We start from the raw sequence: 22,580 nt of genomic DNA, 5'->3' as shown, positions 1-22,580 counted from the left end.
GACCACAGCTACAGACCTGCAGACACGGAAAGTTCGGAGATCCCTGCTGCAGATCCGTGAGTAGCAGAGCCCATCCCCCCTTCCCCCAGGATCGCGGGCAGTGCCAGAGTAACTAACTGATAGACCTACCCCTTGCCGGGGCCTCAGCGCTGCAGAAACTTTGGCCTGAAAGTGCGCGAGCACCTTAGAACTGATCCTATGCGCACTTCGGGCTTCAGAGCCCTGGGCTGGGAGCAAAAACGCGCACAGCACCAGGAACTAATCCTGTGCGCACTGCTGGCATCAGAGCCCTGGGCTGGGAGCAAAAACGCGCACAGCACCAGGAACTAATCCTGTGCGCACTGCTGGCATCAGAGCCCTGGGCTGGGAGCAAAAACGCGCACAGCACCAGGAACTAATCCTGTGCGCACTGCTGGCATCAGAGCCCTGGGCTGGGAGCAAAAACGCGCACAGCACCAGGAACTAATCCTGCGCGCACTGCTGGCATCAGAGCCCTGGGCTGGGAGCAAAAACGCGCACAGCACCAGGAACTAATCCTGCGCGCACTGCTGGCATCAGAGCCCTGGGCTGGGAGCAATCGCGCGAACGGGAGTTTGTCCGCCTAGCACAGGCCCAGAAACCCCGTTTCTCAGGGCAGGAGGCAGCACCAAGCACCAGTGACTTGACTGTGTTTCTTATCACCTGCGCCTGAGATCCTGATTTCCTGTGCATTCATACTAAGAGCCAGTGAATCCAATTCCTGGTGCAAGGGCACACAGGGACCCTGATTCTCAAGGTGAGGTTGCGCGAAGCAACAGAGACTCTGATACTGAACTCTTGGGGAACTCTGACTCCTGGCGCAAGCTAGGGGGCTCTGCTCTGGTGCTAAACACGCGTCAGGGGGGCCTCTATTTCAGCACAGTGCAGGCAGGGTCCCTAATTCTAAGGGCACGTGCGAGGCCACATTGAGTGTTGGCAACACTGACACAGAGCGAGCCTGGTTCCCACCAACCAACAACAACCACACATCTTAGTGTCAGAGCTCTTCAGTGACACTAGGGTGGTGGGAGCCTCCCACTGCGCACGGCCCAGGCCCACGCAACTCAACCTTTGAACCATCAGGAGATAATCAGAATGAAGAGACGACACAATACCCAGAGGAAAGACAATGAAGAATCACCAAGAAAGGAAATTAATGAAACTGAAGCGTGCAACATGACAGAAAAAGAATTCAGAATGATGGTTGTACAATTCATTCACCGGATGGATGAGAAAATCAACAACCTATGCAAGAATCAGGAAGAAATGAAAAGTGATATAGCTACAATCAAAAACACCATGGAAAGTTTCAACAGCAGACTAGAAGAAGCAGAAGACCGAATTAGTGAGTTAGAAGATAAGGCAGAGAAACAAACTCAATCTGAACAGCAACTGGAGAAAAAAATTAAAAAACAGGAGGAGAGCCTAAGGGAGCTTCGGGACAACATGAAACGAAGTAACATACGCATAATAGGGCTGCAAGAAGGACAAGAAGAGCAGCAAGGATTAGAAAATCTATTTGAAGAAATAATGACAGAAAACTTCCCAGATATGGGGAAGAAAAAAGTTACACAAATACAGAGAGTCCCAGGCAAGATGAACCCCAAAAGACCGACACCAAGACACGTCATAATAACGATGGCAAATGTACAAGACAAAGAGAGAATCTTAAAGGCTGCAAGAGAGAAACAGAGAGTTACCTACAAAGGGTCCCCCATCAGATTATCAAACGATTTCTCAACAGAAACACATCAGGCCAGAAAAGAATGGACGGAAATCTACAAAGTGATGCAAAGCAAAGGACTGAATCCAAGAATACTCTATCCAGCAAGGCTATCATTCAAAATTGAAGGGGAAATAAGAAGCTTCACAGACAAAAAAAGGCTAAGGGAGTTCATCACCACCAAGCCAGCCATGCAAGAAATGCTAAAGGGTCTGGTGTAAAAAGAAGAAATAAAAAGCCCAGAAAGAAAGCAGCCACAAAAAAATAGAAATGGCTACAAACAAGTACCTTTCAATAATAACTTTAAATGTAAATGGACTAAATGGTCCAATCAAAAGATATCGAGTGGCTGAATGGATAAAAAAACATGACCCATACATTTGCTGTCTACAAGAGACCCACCTCATTAGAAGGGACTCACACAGACTGAAAGTGAAGGGATGGAAAAATATCTTTCAGGCAAATGGAAATGAAAAAAAAGCTGGGGTAGCAATACTTATATCCGACAAAATAGACCTCAAAGTGAAGGCCATAACCAGAGATAAGGAAGGCCACTTCATAATACTAAAGGGATCAATACAACAAGAGGATATAACCCTGATAAACATATATGCACCCAATCCAGGAGCACCCACATACATAAGAAAACTCCTGGAAGGTATCAGGGGAGAGATCGACAACAATACAATCATAGTAGGAGACTTTAATACACCACTAACATCACTGGATAAATCCGCTAGACAAAAACTCAGCAAAGAAACAGCAATCCTAAATGACTCACTAGATCAGATGGACTTAATTGACATCTTCAGAACACTTCACCCCACAGCTGCGGAATATACATTCCTCTCAGGTGCTCATGGGACATATTCAAAAATAGACCACATATTGGGTCACAAGCAAAGTCTCCACAAATTCAAGAAGATTGAAATCATAAAAAGCATCTTCTCAGACCACGATGGCATAATGTTAGAAATAAACCACAATAAAAACAACCCAAAATACTCAAACACTTGGAAGCTGAATAGCATGTTATTAAATATTGATTGGGTTACCGATGACATCAAAGAAGAAATTAAAAACATCCTGGACACTAATGACAATGAAAACACAACAATCCAAAACCTCTGGGACACAATGAAAGCAGTCCTGAGAGGGAAGTTTATAGCTCTACAGGCCTACCTCAAAAAACAAGAAAAAATGGTAGTTAATCATCTAACTCTACAACTCAAAGAATTAGAAAGAGAGCAACAAGAAAAGCCCAGAGTGAGCAGAAGGAAGGAGATAATAAAGATTAGAGCAGAAATCAATGAAATAGAGACCAAAAAAAACAATACAGAAAATCAATGAAACCAAGAGCTGGTTCTTTGAAAGGATAAACAAGATTGACAAACCCCTAGCCAGGCTCACCAAGAAGCAAAGAGAGAGGTCCCAAATAAACCAAATCAGAAATGATAGAGGCGAAATAACAACAGACCCCAAAGAAATACAAATGATGGTTAAACAATACTACGGACAACTCTACTCCAACAAACTAGACAACCTGGAGGAAATGGACAAATTCCTAGAAAAATACAACATTCCAAAACTCAATCAGGAAGAATCTAAAAATCTCAATAGGCCAATAACTATGGAAGAAATTGAAGCAGTCATCAAAAAGCTTCCAGCAAACAAAAGCCCAGGACCAGACGGCTTCTCAGGGGAGTTTTACCAAACTTTTAAGGAAGAACTGAAACCTATCCTCCTCAGATTACTACAAAAAGTCCAAGAGGATGGAACACTTCCAAACACATTTTATGAAGCTAGCATCACCCTAATACCAAAACCAGGTAAAGATAACACAATGAAAGAGAATTACAGGCCAATATCCCTCATGAACATAGATGCCAAAATCCTCAACAAAATCTTAGCAAATCGGATCCAGCAGTACATCAGAAGGATCATACACCATGACCAAGTAGGATTTATCCCAGGGATGCAAGGATGGTACAACATCCGTAAATCAATAAACGTGATACATCACATAAACAAATTGAAAGAAAAAAACCACATGGTCATATCAATTGATGCAGAAAAAGCATTTGACAAAATCCAACACCCATTTTTGATAAAAACTCTCAGCAAGGTGGGAATAGAAGGATCATACCTCAACATAATAAAAGCCATATATGACAGGCCCACAGCCAACATCATACTCAATGGTCAAAAACTAACACCATTTCCCCTAAGAACAGGAACAAGACAGGGATGTCCACTCTCTCCACTCCTGTTCAACATAGTCCTGGAAGTATTAGCCATTGCAATTAGACAAGAAGAAGAAATAAAAGGCATCCAAATTGGAAAAGAGGAAGTAAAACTGTCCTTATTTGCAGATGACATGATATTATACATACAGAACCCTAGAGACTCCATCAAAAAACTACTAGACCTAATACATGAATTTGGCAATGTAGCAGGATACAAAATTAACCCCAAGAAATCCGAGGCATTTCTATATACCAATAGTGAACTTTCAGAAAGAGAGATTATAAAAACAATCCCATTTACCATCGCACCCCAAAAATTAAGATACCTAGGAATAAACTTAACTAAAGAGGTAAAAGACCTCTACTCAGAAAACTACAGGACGTTGAAAAAAGAGATAGAGGAAGACATAAACAGATGGAAGAACATACCATGTTCTTGGATTGGTAGAATCAACATCATTAAAATGTCCATATTACCCAAAGCAATCTATACATTCAACGCACTTCCCATTAAAATACCAATGGCCTTCTTCAAGGATCTAGAACGAACTCTCCAAAAATTCATCTGGAATAAAAAAAGACCCCGAATAGCTGCAGTGATCCTGAGAAAAAACAAAGTAGGTGGGATCTCAATGCCAGATATCAAGCTGTATTACAAAGCCACTGTTCTCAAAACTGCCTGGTACTGGCACAAGAACAGACATATAGATCAGTGGAATAGAATAGAGAGTCCAGAAATTAGCCCGAACCAATATGCTCAATTAATTTTTGACAAAGGAGGCATGAACATACAATGGAGCCAAGATAGTCTCTTCAATAAATGGTGTTGGGAAAATTGGACAGATATATGCAAGAAAATGAAACTAGACCACCAACTTACACCATACACAAGAATAAACTCAAAATGGATAAAGGACTTAAATGTACGACAGGAAACCATAAAAATTCTAGAAGAATACAAAGGCAGCAAAATCTCAGACATATGCCAAAACAATTTCTTCACTGATACAGCTCCTAGGGCAGTTGAAACTAAAGAGAAACTGAACAAATGGGACTACATCAAAATAAAAAGCTTCTGCACAGCAAAAGAAACCATCAACAAAACAACAAGAAAACCCACCTCGTGGGAAAACATATTTGCCAACGTCATATCTGATAAGGGCTTAATCTCCAAAATTTATAGGGAACTCATACAACTTAACAAAAAGAAGATAAACAATCCAATCAAAAAATGGGCAAAGGATCTAAATAGACACCTTTCAAAAGAGGACATTCAGAAAGCCAAGAGACATATGAAAACATGCTCAAAGTCACTAATCATCTGAGAGATGCAAATCAAAACAACAATGAGGTACCATCTCACACCTGTCAGAATGGCCATCATCAACAAATCAACAAACGACAAGTGCTGGAGAGGATGTGGAGAAAAAGGAACACTTGTGCACTGCTGGTGGGAATGCAGACTGGTGCAGCCACTATGGAAGGCAGTATGGAGGTTCCTCAAAAAATTGGAAATGGAACTCCCATTTGACCCTGTGATCCCACTTCTAGGAATTTATCCCAAGAAACCAGAAACACCAATCAGAAAGGATATATGCACCCCGATGTTCATAGCAGCACAATTCACCATAGCTAAGATCTGGAAACAGCCTAAGTGCCCATCAGTAGATGAATGGATTAGAAAGCTGTGGTACATCTACACGATGGAATACTATGCTGCTGTAAAAAAGAAGGAATTCTTACCATTTGCAACAGCATGGATGGAACTGGAGAGCATTATGCTAAGTGAAATAAGCCAGTCAATGAAGGAAAAATACCACATGATCTCACTCATTCATGGATAATAAAGACCATTACAAACTTTTGAACAATAATAGATACAGAGGCAGAGCTGCCTCAAACTGATTGTCAAACTGCAGTGGGAAGGCCAGGGAGGGTTGGGGGGGAGGAGGGAGGGGATTAAGAGATCAACCGAAGGACTTGTATGCATCCATATAACCATAACTAATGGACATAAGACACTGGGGGGTAAGGGAGGGCAGGGGTCTGTCAAGGGCGGGGGGGAAAAAAGGACACTTATGTAATACACTTTGTAATACTTTTAGCGAAAAAAAAAAAAATAACTAGTAGATTTCACAGATTTCTCTAACTCAACTCATAATCAGATTCAAAAGCAAGTAATTTATTATCACAATGCTTGAGTATAAACTGTATTTAATACCCCAGCTGCCAATGAGTTCTTTTACTTATTACCCCAAGAATCCTAGTCTAGCTGACCCTGTCCATTTCCCCTGACTTACTACTTAAGGGTGCCTCAGTCAGATTGGGAACTGTATTCCTACCTGAGGACTTCCTGTATGTAGTGCCAACATCTGCTTTGCTTGCCAGTGTAGCAGAGAGGAAGTAAATTAAGCTGCCCTCCCTCACCCTCAAGCCCTCATTCAATGATTGACAGGAGCTGGTATAAAACTATCCAAGCAATCTTGTCTCCCAGATAGGACTCACTCTGATTTCCCCAGTGGGAATAAGTGGTAACTGATTTGATAACACACCCTATCAGGGTTCTTTACTTTCCTATTTATTTATTTATTTTTATTTTTTATTTTTTAAAATATATTTTATTGATTTTTTACAGAGAGGAAGGGAGAGGGATAGAGAGTTAGAAACATCGATGAGCGAAAAACATCGATCAGCTGCCTCCTGCACACCCCCTAACTGGGAATGTGCCCGCAACCAAGGTACATGCCCTTGACCTGAATCGAACCTGGGACCCTTGAGTCCGCAGGCTGACACTCTATCCACTGAGCCAAACTGGTTAGGGCTACTTTCCTATTTAAGTCACTTGAACTTAAGCCTAGCTGGCATGACTCAGTGGTTGAGCGTCAACCTATGAACCAGGAAGTCATGGTTTGATTACCAGTCAGGGCACATGTCCTAGTTGCAGGCTTGATCCCCAGTGTGGTGTGTGCAGGAGGCAGCCAATCAATGATTCTCTCTCAACACTGATGCTTTTATCTCTCTCCCTCTTCCTTCCTTTCTGAAATCAATAAAAACATATATATTTTTAAATCACTTGCACTTGCATCTGTCTCAGGTCCTCTTCTGGGGAAACCACTGTAAGACACACCCTACAGTTTCCCATAATAATGCATTAGTTTGACTAGTAATCAGTCATATAATTTTAGGATTTAAAGAGTCAACACAGATCATCCAGTACAGAAACTTCATTCTTCTTAAAGGAAACCAGTGTGCAAAGACATGAAGCCACTTGCTCAAAGTCAAACTACTAGCTAATGAAAGAAAAACACAATACTTAAATCTGCTCTTCACAAAAGAGGAGCTCAATGGTAAAAACATGCCACATGTCACACACACACACACACACACACACACACACACACACAGTGACAGACATTATTCATTGGTAATAGCACTCTTTTCAATCAACACAGAAACAGTCTCAAAATCTTTCTCAACATGGAGCTCAGGCAACAACTATCATTTGATCAGCAATAATGCATGAAATGAAATGTATTTTCCATGTCTGATCTAGCTCAAAAAGGATATGAATTTTCTTTGCTTATAATAGTCTTAGAGAATTATTCACACTCTACATTGTGAAACACACAGAAAACTCCAGAAGGACTGGGAATGGGCTTCTTGAACCATCCTTTTCACTTTCTCCAGAATGCCATTCTTCACTTGTATTCTCCTTCATGCAATCTGGTATGTCTGGTGAAAGCATGAGCAATGATCTCCCACACTCGGAATTCCTTGGGTATGAACTCTTTCACAGGCACTGATATGAAGACTAGAAAACCTTTCAGCAGAACCAGTCACATTCTCTGTCACAATGTTTTGGCTGGTATCTTTAGTTGTGTTATAATTCTTTTCACATCCTCCAAACAACCTATTATTATGACCATTTCCTTGACATATCAATCAAAATTCTATCATCCTCTATGCTGTTTTTTTATGTCCTCCCATACCATTGGCTTCACATTCATTTTGGTGACTTGATATTTAGACATAATATGAGAAAATTTTTTAGAAACATTTCCATTCCAGGTCTTAATGACATTGACCTTTGTTCTTCCTTGAGTGAATTAGGCGGCCACAGACCTGAGTGTTACCTCCAGTTCTGTACAGCTGACTTGGGGTCATGTTACCTCACAGTGGCCCTTTCCCTTTTTATAATTGTCATTCCAATCAGGGGATACTTTCTCTGTAAGCTTCATCCTTATGAAAGGATCCAGGGCTACCAGGAACAATGCTGGCAACTTTCTGAACAGTTCTTCCCTTCCATGTAAGGCTGTGTCCAAAGACACATAACAGGGAAACGCAGACATGGGCCTTTCATTGAAGAAAAGCTTTTTGACCAAGTAGGTGTCCACCACTAAAAAATAAAAAAATAAAAGGTAGATAACATTCAGACAAAATCTTTGGCACAAGAAGAAATCCTGATACTAATGAGACTCTGAAATACAGTATGTCTACTCTCTAAAATAGTACCACTGTCAAGCAGCTCAATGAAAGATGTGGCATGCAGGAATGAAGTGGAGTTAATTCTCATCTAATGAAATAAATCTATTCCATTCATGGTTACTTTGCAGTGAAGTTTTATAAAATTAATCAGATTTTACCATTGACATTCAATATAATATGGGAGAGGTGATTTTTTTTCTGAAAAAAATCTGGCCCTGAAATTTTTTGTAAGTAAAAAGAAAAATCTGGCCCTTAGAGATTCAATAGACACAAACAATAATGCATGAATAGTTCAAAATAACCTATTAGAAGTTAAGCCAATGCCATTTTAAAGGAATAGTTATAATAGTCAAAAATATTGAAAACAATTGTGTGCTGTAATCAAAAGAAGTCATAAAACAAGGTCAGATTCTCTAGAAGCAGAGCCTAGGATGGGAATTCATATGCAAGTGATTTATTAAAATTGTGCCCTCAAGAGAAACCTGTAAGTGAGAGAAGATAGATAATGTGGTTTAGGTTAAGCCTGGCTTCTGTGTGATCCTTTAAGAAGCTCTGGAGAATATAAATTGTATCACAATTGAGACAAGGGATCTGGGTTCTTGTACCTCCATACCAGTCAGCTGTTGTCTATGGGCCCTCCTTGTTGGGAGATGAATGTAAACTCCCAGACACCTCAAGTTTTCTGAACTTCAGTCTCCCAAAGTCCTTCACAGCAAGACATACAGCAGTTATAAGTGCACCTAATAAATAAGAGACCCCAGGGCATCTGGGAGAGGCACCAATGGGAAGAAAGAGCACTTAGGGAAGTCTGAAGATGAACTGCATGAGTTTAGAAGAAAGAGAACGTGACTTAGCCATGAAGTCATGTAAAAACATCTAAGGGATTTTGGTTCACAGCAAACTCGGTATAAACTAAAAGTGATGTAACTGTGTTTGATGAGGGGAAAGGTCACCAAATGCTGGCAGGGATGCAAAGCAAAAAGAACTCCCATTTATTGCTGGTGGGAATGCAAAATGATGCAGTCACCTTGGAAGACAGTCTGGCAGATTCTTATAAAACTAAATACACTTTTGCCATATGGTCCAGCATTTGCTCTCCTTGATATTTACCCAAGTGAGTTGAAAAATTATATCCACACAAAACCTACACATAAATGCTGATAGCAGCAATAGAGCTTTATTCATAACTAGAAGCCCATTGCACAAAGATTTGCACAATAGGCCTTCCTTCCCCTGGCTGCCGGCACCGGTTTTCCTCCAGCACCCAGGACCCAGACCTTTGGTCCAGCCACAGCAAGGCTAGGCCTCTCCATTGTGGCCAAGCCTCTTCAGTCTTCAATCTTCAGTCTTCACTCCAGCCAGAGCCTTCAGTCTTCACTGCATGCTTGCGTATGCAAATTAACCGCCATCTTTGTTGGGTTAAGTATAAGTATCCTGATTGGCTGGTGGGCATAGCGGAGTGACACTAATGTGCATGTTTCTCTTTTATTAGTGTAGGTAGCCATAACTTGGAAGCCACCAAGATGTCTTTCAATAAATGAATGTCGAATAAATTGCGGTACTTCTGTAAAATAGAATATTATTCAGAGAGAAAAAGAAATGAGCTATCAAGCTACAAAAAGACAGGGAGGAATGCAAATGCCTATTGCTAAAGCAAAAGTGCCACTCTGAAAGGCTTCATTTTGCATGATTCCAACTATATGACATTCTGAAAAAGGCAAAACTATGGAAACATTACATAGAGAGTACACAAATATCAGTGGCTGCCAGGGGTTTGGAGGAGGGAGGAAGGAAGGAATAGGTGGAGCACAGGGGATATTTAAGGCTCTGAAATTATTCTGTATGAAACTGTAATTGTAGACACATAATATTATGCATTAGTTAAAATCCATAGAACTGTGGACAAAAGGGGCCACCTATTCTAACCTGACAAGCTCAGGGAAGGTCAAAGGATGGTGTGAAATTAAACTTTAACTAAAAGCAGTTATGGTGAGTAGTCACCTCCTAGGCAACCTTTACTTAACTGAGCCTGTCTTTCTGCATCTACAATAACATATCCTTGAAATGTCAGGGTAATTTGTAACTTCCTTTTTTCCAGACCCCCTCGAGGCACAACCAAATGCGCCAGAATTGAGACCATAAATTCCTTCATTGTTATCATGATAATTGTTGACTGATAACTATCCTGAACCCACCTAAGTAATGTGTCTATCATTTTACTTTTTATCCAATCCCAGAGATTTCCCTGCTTTGCTTTCTCCCACCTCTCTAATCTATCACCAATGGATTTCATGTAACCCACTTACATCTCCTCTTTTGGTGTAAGGTAGAAAACAAGATGAAAAACCACCATTCTCAGGAACATTATCCCAATCCATTGAAATTCTGCTTCCTGACACTTGTCGACAGTTTGGCTCAAATAAATTCACAAAAATTCTTTATAGGTTTGAATGTTTTTACGTCAACAGAACCATATAACATGGAGTGAACTCTAATGTAATGGACTTCGGTTAATAATAATGTATCAATACTTTATCATCAATTGTAACAGATATACTACAATAATGCAAGATGTTAGTATTAGGGAAAACTGGGGCCAGGGTAATTCTCTTTACCTTCTGCTCAATTTTTTTCTGTAATTGCTCTAAACATAAAGTCCATTCTTTTTTTCTTTTTTTAAAAAAAGGTAATGACGAGGCATGAGACCATAATATGAGAAACATAGCAGTAGAAATGTGGGTGGTGAAAACCCTCTTCTACTTTCCACTGGTAAAAACAGGGGTATGGTGCTTATTGCAAGGTGTCACACTTTGCAAAGGGATTATGAAAACTAACTGTTCAAAAGAGGGAAACTGGTGCTGCTAAAAAGGACTCTAATCACATCTGGATATATAAAAAGAAATAAATATATTTAACTTGCAGAAGTAGAGAAGTAAAATGTGGTGAAGAGGGATGGAATGCAGGGAAGAGGACATAACAGTTGTCCTTAAACAATTGAAGGACTATCTTAAAAATGATTTATTTCTACAACTCTAAAAGGAAGAACAAGGACTAATAGATAGAACTATACAAAAATATATTTGGGCTTAATATAATGCAAATGTTTTTAATCCTCACCCAATATGTTCTCGAGAGAGAGACAGGAAGGGAAAGGGAGAGAGAAAGAAACATTGACCTGTTGCCTCCCAAAGGAACCCAAAACCTGGGTATGTGTCCTTAGTAGGAATCCAACCTGAGATCCTTTGGTACATGGGACAACACTCCAACCACTGAGCATTGGGCCATAATGCTAAATTTAAAAAAAAATAATTAGAACTATTGTAATAACTGTGTGTGATGGCAGGTGGGTTCTAGACTTATCAGGGGAATCACTTCGTAGATTATATAAGTGTCTAACCATTATGCTGTACACCTGAAACTAATATAAACAATATTGAATGTCAACTATAATTGAAAACTTTTAAAAAGTTTAAAAATCATTAGAACTGTCCTAACAATCTCATGAAAGATCCTGAGCCAGAGTCACCCAGTGAAACTGTTCTCACGTTCTGGCCCACAGAAAGTGTGAGATAACAAATTTATGTTATGTAAAACCACTAAGTCTGGGGGTAATTTTGTATGCAGCAGTAGAAAAATAATATAGATTGTATGCTTATTTAGGATGGCTTGAAGAGGCAGGCTGGTGGAGACAGTGGGGAATAAGGTTAAAACTCCTAACCCTTTGTGTCAAAGTCATTGCTGGAAGCCAACCTCTAACCACTATGCCAGTGATATAAATTTTAAGGATCTTAACAAAAGTTTGTTTAAAATATATTTAAATATATAATAGAATAGAAAATAAAATGCATATGACCATTAAAAATGGTATTTAATCCAGCTGATGTGGCTCATTGGTTGAGTATCGACCTATGAACCATGAGGTCAGGGTTCGATTCCCGGTTAGTGCACTTGCCCTGGTTGCGGGCTTGATCCCCAGTGTGGGGCATGCAGGAGGCAGTTGATCAATGATTCTCTTTCATCATGATGTTTCTACCTCTTTCTCCCTCTCCCCTACTCTCTGAAATCAATAAAAATATATTTAAAAATAAAATAAAATAATTTTAAATGGTATTTATTTGGTCATATTATCCAAAATATAAACTGCTTTGTGGCATAAGTACTTTAGGAGATTGTTCCTGCTTTCAAAATGGTTCATTCAATTTTCCAAATTCTTAATATGCCCTTTGAGAAGTGATCAGATTCTGAATACATCATGAAGGTGGAGTGAATAGGATTTCATTACAGACTGGCTATGGGCTATGAAAGAAAGAAAGGAGTCAGCTTGACTCCCATGTTTTGGCCTTAGCAACTAGGAGAATGAAGTTGCTCTCAACTGAGATGGGAAAGCCTGTGGATAATGCAGGTTGGTAGGGTGGGGTGACAAGGTTGGGAGTTTTGTTTGGGGCATGTAACGGTTACATCAGATGCTTTTAGACAACCAAGTGAACACATTGACTCGGCAGTGAATGTGAACATTGGAGCTCATGAATCTTGACAAGATATAAATTGGAAGTCATGGGTACATAGATAGTATTTATAGCCATTAGGCCTCAATAAAACTATGTATAGTGTGGGGAGCTGATATAGGGTTAAGCCTCGGACTGACCTGTGGGCAAAGTCACAAACAATTCCCAGCTTAGAGGGCACAGTCCTCTTAGCATAATTAGGCTTGACCTTATGAGGCTCTCTAGATCTTATCTGGGAAGCTAATGGGCTGAGGGAAGTGCAGGAAGTGTAACTATGGTCAAAACAAGTGAAACTCACAAGAACTGTGTAACTATAGAAACCACTACCTTGTTTACCTCTCACTATAAAATAGAGGCTCAGCTTGCCTTAGGATCTTTTTCTGTGGCCTCAGCCAGGCACAGGGAAGATCCACAGAAAATAAGGAAAGCTAGAGAGTTCTGAACGCTGTTTCTGTGTAAAACATTCTTCGCCGACTCCATCCACACCTTTAGGAACCCCTGGACCGCTGGGGCTGGCCCCCAGCAGTATAGACAAAGGAGAGAAGAGCACTGAATCCTACATTAAGAACTAAGAAAAAGAAGATGAATGAATAAATAAAGAGAATGAGCAGCTATTGAGGTAAAAATAACAACCAAGGTGTGTTGTCCTAACAACAAATAAAGAAAGTGCATCTAGGAGAAGAGAGTGATTAAGTCAAATACTGCTAAGAGATCAACTAAAATGAGGACTGAAAAATGGCTATTGAGTTTTAGCAACCTGGTGGCCATTGGTGACCTCAACAAGAGCAGTTTGGATGGAATGATGGAAGTAAAAGCCTCTCTCAAATTAATTTAAGAAAGAATGAGAAAAGATGCTCAAGGTCACTAATAATCAGAGAAATGCAAATTAAAACTACAATGAGATATCACCTCACACCTGTCAGAATGGCTATCATCAATAAGTCAACAAATAAGTGTTGGTGAGGATGTGGAGAAAAGGGAACCCCAGTACACTGCTGGTGGAAATGCAGATTGGTGCAGCCACTATGGAAAACAGTGTGGAGGGTCCTCAAAAAGCTAAAAAAATGAAACTGCCTTATGAACCAGTGATTCCCCTTCTTGGTACATATTCGAAGAAACTCAAAACACTAATTCAAAAAAAAACGCACCCCTATGTTCATTGCAGCATTATTTATAACTAGAGGCCCAATGCACAGATTCATGCACTGGTGGGGGCCCTCAGCCTGGCCTGCTGGAATAGGGCCAAAACCAGCTTTCCGACATCCCCCAAGGGGTCCTGGATTGTGAGAGGGCGGTTCTTGGGTGATGCACCCTGGAATCGGGCTCCTTCCTCTCTGGCTCCAGGTGCAACACCTGAGAACCGCAGCTGCCAAGTCACCACAACTCGGTAGCTCCTAAGTTGAGTGCCTGGTGTTCATTGTGCATCATAGCTACCGGTCAGATGGTCAAATGGTCACTTAGGCTTTTATATATATAGATAGCCAAGATATGGAAGCAAACCAAATGCCCATCAATAGATGAATGGACTATAAAGCTGTGGTACATATATACAATGGAATGTTCCTCAGCCATAAAAATTTTAAAAAGAAATCTTATCATTTGCAATAGCATGGCTGGACCTAGAGGGTATTATGCTAAGTGAAATAAGTCAATCAAAGAAAGAAAAATACCATATGATTTCACTTATGTGTGGAATCTAAAGAACAAAATAAACAGCCCTAACCAGTTTGGCTCAGTGGATAGAGTGTCAGCCTGCGGACTGAAAGGTCCCAGGTTCGATTCTGGCCAAGGGCATGTATCTTGGTTGCGGGTACATCCCCAGTGGGAGGTGCACAGGAGGCAGCTGATCAATGTTTCTCTCTCATTGATGTTTCTAACTCTCTATCCCTCTCCCTTCTTCTCTGTAAAAGATGAATAAAATATATTTAAAAAAATTTTTTTAAATAATAATAAACAAAATTGAAACAGACTCATAGATACAGAGAACAGACTGATGTTTGCCAGAGGGGACAGGGTTGGGGGACTGGGTAAAGAAAGTGAAGGGATTAAGAAGTACAAATTGGTAGTTACAGAATAGTCACGAGAATGTAAAGTACAGCATTGAAAATATAGTCAGTAATATTGTAATAACTATGCATGGTGCCAGGTCGGTACTGGAAATATCAGGGGGTGGAGAGAGCACTTTGTGAAATGTATGATTGTCTGACCACTGTGCTGTACACCTGAAACTAATAAAACATAATACTGAATGTAAACTGTAAAAAAAATAAAGAATAATATATACATCAAAACAAAAAGAAAGAGTGACAGGAGAGAAAATGAGAGTGAGTAATGATAAACTCAATTGAGAAATTTTGCTGCAAAGGGAAGCAAAGAAATAAAGTTATAGGAAAAGTAGGGTCAAAAGAAGTTTTTTGTTGTTTTGCTATTGCACAAAAAGAACAATTCTTTTACCTAGATCTCCACAGAGACATGTTCAAAGCCTTGAGTTAATTCATAACATATTTCAGTAGGTATGTGGTAGCTTTGATGTATTTCCCAATCACCTATATGGCTCTTATTCTGATTTCATTTGTGCATGAAATGGTTAATAATAACTGTAAACATAGAGAAAGAAGAGAAATTTATTACCTTTGTAGTCAGAAAATTCAACCAAGGCTGAACTCTCCTCCGGGAAATATTAGACATTGGTCGCTCTTTCTCCATTTAGAGGATTGGTTATCAAAGAAAATCATTATGTAACTATTATCAACATGAGGTGGCAGATTTTCAACCCTTAATGGGTCTTGCACATTCCATAAGTCTTGGGAAAATCTGAAGTTTCTGAGCTCTATGGTGTCTGTGACAAATATTAACAAATGTCCAGCCATCTACAAATAAAAATAAGTTTATCGGTACTGTAATTTCATTTCATATTAGAAGAAAACAGATTTTTAAAGTAATTTAATTTAGAAGCCATGACTAAATTTCTATGTAAAGTTAAACTTTACAGTGTCAACTTCTACTTAACCCACATTGCCTACCCTGAATGCACAGCCAACATTAACAGTGACCTCCATTTGAGATTATTTTGAAAACATGGATCCGCAGTTACCTCTCCAAATGAAATCAAGTATATGCAGCCTCATTGTAAGCTGATAACAGTAATAATGACTGTAATACAATATTGTTTCCTAGGCCTAATTTCTCTTGGTCCCCTCTACTCATTTCACCACATCTCCATCTCTATTTGCATGGGTAATTATCATAAAGATAACATCCTGTAACTATTAAAACTCACTGGAAAGTTGAGGGTACATGCACAATGGTTAAGACAATACACTCAGAAGTCAGAATGTCTAATTTGGAATTTTGATTCAAATACTTACTAGCTGTGTGACTGTGAATAAATCATTTAATCCTCTCTAACCCCGAATTTCTTCATCTTTACAATGAGGACAATAATAGTAGTATCTATCTCATTGTGCTATATGTTATGAGATAACATAGTGCTTAGCATAGAGTAAGCACTTGATAAATGTTTGCTATTAGAAGTACCAGAAATAGTACTACATATTCCCTTGCAGTTCTCTCACTGGGAGTTAGAAAAAGCACAACTTTTAAGACCCATTGGGTGATGCCTTTAACCTCAAAATAGAATACAACCACAATTTGCAAAGAAGGGTTAAAAGCCATTGTCTGTCTTACCAGTATTTTTGAGAAAAGTGATGACAGCAACTTTAGTATCAGATATTACTTCCACCCTGAAATCACCATTGGCTTCTGACAGGCCACGAATCAACTTCGAAAGCAAGGGTAGCCCATTCTCAGTCACGTCATCTTGGATATTATAAAATGCAACCAGCAGGGAGGCTTGCAAAGGGTCTTTTTAAAATTCATCTATTTCATCAACTTTCATTTCATCACTTTCCTCTCTCTTCTGAAAAGGATTACTTTTGTACTGAGGTCTTCCAACTCGGCAATTTTTAGGGAGACAAAAATACTTAAAATGTTAGTTTTTATATCTGGTTCGAAATTTGAAAGGCCCTGTTCTTTATATTACTTGCTGATGTTTTAAATACTTTTAAAAAATAGATTCCACTCATTGCCTTATTTTTTAAAAATAGTGACTCTTTGGCTAAATGATCATGTGAAGTTAAATATTATTCTTTGTAAAGACAGATTTATACTCACCCAATCACAGAAAAATGAAAGTAACAAACATGACAGTAAATGATGGTGTTCATCCATTGACCTAAAATAATAGACCTACAACTTGTTACTGAAAAGAAAGAAGTTTCTGTTACTGCATAATGAAAGGGCCATCTACAAAGCTAACCAAAATGCAAAATCGCTGCCTGCTGGGGTCCAATCCCAGCAGGTCCAGGGGTCCCCAAAGGTGTGGACGGAGTCGGCGAAGAAGGAATGACACGAAGACAGCCTTCAGTTGATCAGCAACCTAGTCAGGACCTATAGCCAGGATCTCCAGCCAAAGTTCTGGTTGGAGTTCTGGTTAGGAACTGATGAGGATCTCATGTTTATTGTCTAGTTACATCCGTATTTATACCAGCCGATTTTAATCCTGTCAATTTCTATTACAAAGGTTAGGGCGTTTCTTATCTCCATTCCAGGGAGTAAAGATTATGTAGCTTAACTACCCGCCTGGCACTTAATTAAGGGGTTGTATCCCCTCCCTAACCTCAGGGAAAGATCCCCACCTGGGGAAACAACCTTTCTCGGAGAGGTGACCTTGGTTAAAACACATGGCGCTAAAGAGAGCAAACATATTAAGAACAATATGCTATATATGCCAGGTCCCTTGAAACATATGCTGTGCAGATGTTTCTTTCCTGCAGCGACTGTGTCAAGCAGCAAGGATGGACCGGCTTCCGGCAGCTGCCTAGATTGGAGAACCAAGATAGTGGCATAGGTAAACACCTGTACTTGCTGCCTCTCACAATCACATCAAAATTACAACTAAACGACAGAACAACTATCATCCAGAACCATGGGAAAGCTGGCTAAGTGGAAGTACTACAACCAGAGAGGTGAAGAAAGCGCATTGAGACTGGTAGTAGGTGCAGAGGCACGGAATGGGCTAGCACCTGGGTGTGCTGCTTTTTCAATTGGGAGGGAGATACAAGCTCCCACTTGCTCTGAACTCCAGTTCTGGGCAAGACGCTGGGGGACCCACACACATACGGGGAGAAACTGGACTGCCTGGCATTGGGACAGGAACACGAGGGCGGCTTTCTTTCAGACAGAGGTGCTCACAGTGGTCATTGTTCCTGCACTGGGACCTCCCTGGTGCAGGGCTGAATGGCAGCCATTGCTGTTTGCTCTGCCCTGGTGATTCTCTAAGACCCTGCCCCACCCAATTTACATCCCCACCCAAGCTGTGCACAGTGGCTTTTGAATATGAATGGCCTGTCCTTTCTCAGCTTAAAACCTGTTAAACAGGCAACTGCTGGGTCACAGAGCCCCAAAGCTATTAAAAGAAGGCCCAAGGCTGGCAGCAGCAGCCTGCCTTGCTTCACAGCTGGGCCTCATCTGGGCACTTCCAAACCGCATACAAAGAGGAGGAATCTGCAGATCTCTCTGTAGGTCCTGCTGGTGGCCCCAGGCCGTGGCTGACTTTGCACCTCCTTGGAGATCCAAGAGCCAGTGTACCCAGTGGTCACTCTCAGACCATACCAGATTGCAACTCTTCACATCCATAAGTGACATACTCAAGGGACAGATTCAATGAGCACCAAAGCCCCACTGAAGCAAGTCCTGCCCCATAAGGGTGTCTCCTGCACAGCAGCTCTTCCATTGTAGACACAGCTAGTCCTCACAGCCAACTGGCCTGGAGGTCAATTCCTCCCAGTGATACCAATAGCAATCAAAGCTTAACTACAACAAGACTGTGCACACAGCCCACAAAGGGGTGCACCAAGAGTGTCCACTTCAGGTGATTGGGGAGGCCAAGCCACTGGACCCTATAGGACACCTACCATACAAGGCCAGTCTATCAACTCAAGGAGATTTAATAGCTACCCAATACATAGAAACAAACACAGGGAAGCAGCCAAAATGTAGAGACAAAGAAACATGTCACAAATGAAACAAATGGAAGAAAGCAAAATACTGGATATAGAGTTCAAAACCACAGTTATAAGGTTACTCAAGACTCTTCTAGAAACCTCTGAGGAACTTAGTGAGACCTTCAAGGATCTTAGTGAGAATGCCAAAAAAAAATGGAAAAGGACCAGTCAGAAATTAAGCATACACTGACTGAAATAAAGACTAATATACAGAGATTCAACAGTAGACTAGAGGATCCCAAGAATCAAGTCAAAGATTTAAAATACGAGGAAGCAAAACACACCCAACCGAAAAAGCAAAAAGAAAAAAGAATCCAAAAATATGAAGATAATGTAAGGAGCCTCTGGGACAATTTCAAGTGTACCAACATCTGAATTATGGGGGTGCCAGAAGAAGAGAGAGAGCAAGATATTGAAAACCTATTTGAAGAAATAATGACAGAAAACTTCCCCTACCTGGTGAAAGAAATGGACTTACAAGTCCAGGAAGCACAGAGAACCCCAAACAAGAGGACCACACCAAGACACATCATCATTAAAATGCCAAGGGCAAAAGACAAAGAGAAAATCTTAAAAGCAGCAAGAGAAAAACAGTCAGTTACCTACAAGGGAGTACCCATACGACTGTCAGCTGATTTCTCAACAGAAACTATGCAGGCCAGAAGGGAGTGGCAAGAAATATTCAAAGTGATGAATACCAAGAACCTACAACCAAGATTACTTTACCCAGCAAAGCTATCATTTAGAATTGAAGGTCAGATAAAGAGCTTCACAGATAAGAAAAAGCTAAAGGAGTTCATCACCACCAAACCAGTATTATATGAAATGCTGAAGGGTATTCTTTAAGAAGAGGAAGAAGAAGAAAAAGGTAAAGATAAAAAATTATGGGGCTGAAAAATGGCGACCAGCAGGAAGGTAGGGAGGGAGAGAGTGTGAGAGTGCAAGGAAGTGATAGAGGAGTGTGTGGACGTGTGTGGTGAGTGTGTATGAGCTAGGGACAGTTAGACTCTGCAAGTCTTCTAAGGGGCTGCTAAACCCGGCAGTCTTAGGCGGCGGAGTCCCGCTCCTGGCGCAGACACTCCTGGGCGGCCAGCAAAGGCACAGCGACCACGCCATCTTGGGAAACAGAGTTGCTTGAGACTAGGATCCTGGCCTCAGCACCACCCAGTCTGATCTCAGACGCATACCAGGACCCTGCAGCCACTGGGGACAGAGACCTGTGACCACAGCTACAGACCTGCAGACACGGAAAGTTCGGAGATCCCTGCTGCAGATCCGTGAGTAACAGAGCCCATCCCTCCTCCCCCCAGGATCGCGGGCAGCGCCAGAGTAACTAACTGATAGACCTACCCCTTGCCGGGGCCTCAGCGCTGCAGAAACTTTGGCCTGAAAGTGCGCGAGCACCTTGGAACTGATCCTATGCGCACTGCGGGCTTCGGAGCCCTGGGCTGGGAGCAATCGCGCGAACGGGAGTTTGTCCGCCTAGCACAGGCCCAGGGACCCGGTTTGTCAGGACAGGAGGCAGCACCAAGCACCAGTGACTTGACTGTGTTTCTTATCACCTGCGCCTGAGATCCTGATTTCCTGTGCATTCATACTAAGAGCCAGTGAATCCAATTCCTGGTGCAAGGGCACACAGGGACCCTGATTCTCAAGGTGAGGTTGCACGAAGCAACAGAGACTCTGATACTGAACTCTTGGGGAACTCTGACTCCTGGCGCAAGCTAGGGGGCTCTGCTCTGGTGCTAAACACGCTCCAGGGGGGCCTCTATTTCAGCACAGTGCAGGCAGGGTCCCTAATTCTAAGGGCACGTGCGAGGCCACATTGAGTGTTGGCAACACTGACACAGAGCGAGCCTGGTTCCCACCAACCAACAACAACCACACATCTTAGTGTCAAAGCTCTTCAGTGACACTAGGGTGGTGGGAGCCTCCCACTGCACACGGCCCAGGCCCACGCAACTCGACCTTTGAACCATCAGGAGATAATCAGAATGAAGAGACGACACAACACCCAGAGGAAAGACAATGAAGAATCACCAAGAAAGGAAATTAATGAAGCTGAAGCGTGCAACATGACAGAAAAAGAATTCAGAATAATGGTTGTACAATTCATTCACCGGATGGATGAGAAAATCAACAACCTATGCAAGAATCAGGAAGAAATGAAAAGTGATATAGCTACAATCAAAAACACCATGGAAAGTTTCAACAGCAGACTAGAAGAAGCAGAAGACCGAATTAGTGAGTTAGAAGATAAGGCAGAGAAACAAGCTCAATCTGAACAGCAACTGGAGAAAAAAATTAAAAAACAGGAGGAGAGCCTAAGGGAGCTTCGGGACAACATGAAACGAAGTAACATACGCATAATAGGGCTGCAAGAAGGACAAGAAGAGCAGCAAGGATTAGAAAATCTATTTGAAGAAATAATGACAGGCCAAAACCGGTTTGGCTCAGTGGATAGAGCGTCGGCCTGCAGACCGAAGGGTCCCAGGTTCGATTCCGGTCAAGGGCATGTACCTGGGTTGCGGGCACATCCCCAGTGGGAGATGTGCAGGAGGCGGCTGATCGATGTTTCTCTCTCATCGATGTTTCTGACTCTCTATCTCTCTCCCTTCCTCTCTGTAAAAAATCAATAAAATATATTTAAAAAAAAAAAAAAAAAGAAATAATGACAGAAAACTTCCCAGATATGGGGAAGAAAAAAGTTACACAAATACAGAGAGTCCCAGGCAAGATGAACCCCAAAAGACCGACACCAAGACACGTCATAATAACGATGGCAAATGTACAAGACAAAGAGAGAATCTTAAAGGCTGCAAGAGAGAAACAGAGAGTTACCTACAAAGGATCCCCCATCAGATTATCAAACGATTTCTCAACAGAAACACATCAGGCCAGAAAAGAATGGACGGAAATTTACAAAGTGATGCAAAGCAAAGGACTGAATCCAAGAATACTCTATCCAGCAAGGCTATCATTCAAAATTGAAGGGGAAATAAGAAGCTTCACAGACAAAAAAAGGCTAAGGGAGTTCATCACCACCAAGCCAGCAATGCAAGAAATGCTAAAGGGACTGGTGTAAAAAGAAGAAATAAAAAGCCCAGAAAGAAAGCAGCCACAAAAAAATAGAAATGGCTACAAACAAGTACCTTTCAATAATAACTTTAAATGTAAATGGACTAAATGGTCCAATCAAAAGATATCGAGTGGCTGAATGGATAAAAAAACATGACCCATACATTTGCTGTCTACAAGAGACCTACCTCATTAGAAGGGACTCACACAGACTGAAAGTGAAGGGATGGAAAAATATCTTTCAGGCAAATGGAAATGAAAAAAAAGCTGGGGTAGCAATACTTATATCCGACAAAATAGACCTCAAAGTGAAGGCCATAACAAGAGATAAGGAAGGCCACTTCATAATACTAAAGGGATCAATACAACAAGAAGATATAACCCTGATAAACATATATGCACCCAATGCAGGAGCACCCAAATTCATAAGAAAACTCCTGGAAGATATCAGGGGAGAGAT

The 22,580-nt window shown here is 41.1% G+C and overlaps 1 protein-coding gene across 6 annotated transcripts in view; it reads right to left on the bottom strand.

Annotated features, from left to right (window-relative positions):
• Window positions 1–22,580, bottom strand: part of PARP15 (poly(ADP-ribose) polymerase family member 15) — a 58,491-nt gene that overhangs the window by 28,706 nt on the left and 7,205 nt on the right. For 2 of the 6 annotated variants that reach the window (XM_070406321.1, XM_070406326.1), the window contains exons 2-4: window positions 16,665–16,931; window positions 15,609–15,847; window positions 7,616–8,383 (exon numbers count right to left, since the gene is read on the bottom strand). The exons of 2 other annotated variants lie outside the window; for them this stretch is intronic. In XM_070406321.1, coding sequence (XP_070262422.1) covers window positions 7,616–7,732 — 117 coding nt within the window. In that variant the 5' untranslated portion in view covers window positions 7,733–8,383; window positions 15,609–15,847; window positions 16,665–16,931. Of the gene's footprint in view, window positions 1–5,730; window positions 5,790–7,615; window positions 8,384–15,608; window positions 15,848–16,664; window positions 16,932–22,580 lie in introns of those variants that run through there. 2 more of the 6 variants (XM_070406322.1, XM_070406323.1) reach the window with 2 other exon arrangements.

The sequence above is a fragment of the Myotis yumanensis genome, unplaced genomic scaffold, assembly GCF_028538775.1.
Source record: "Myotis yumanensis isolate MYYU_CA2020_CCGP unplaced genomic scaffold, mMyoYum1.0.hap1 SCAF_2, whole genome shotgun sequence".
NCBI classification, from domain to species: Eukaryota; Metazoa; Chordata; class Mammalia; order Chiroptera; family Vespertilionidae; genus Myotis; species Myotis yumanensis.
The sequence above is the reverse complement of the archived record's forward strand: the minus strand, read 5'-3'. Positions and strand labels throughout refer to the sequence as shown.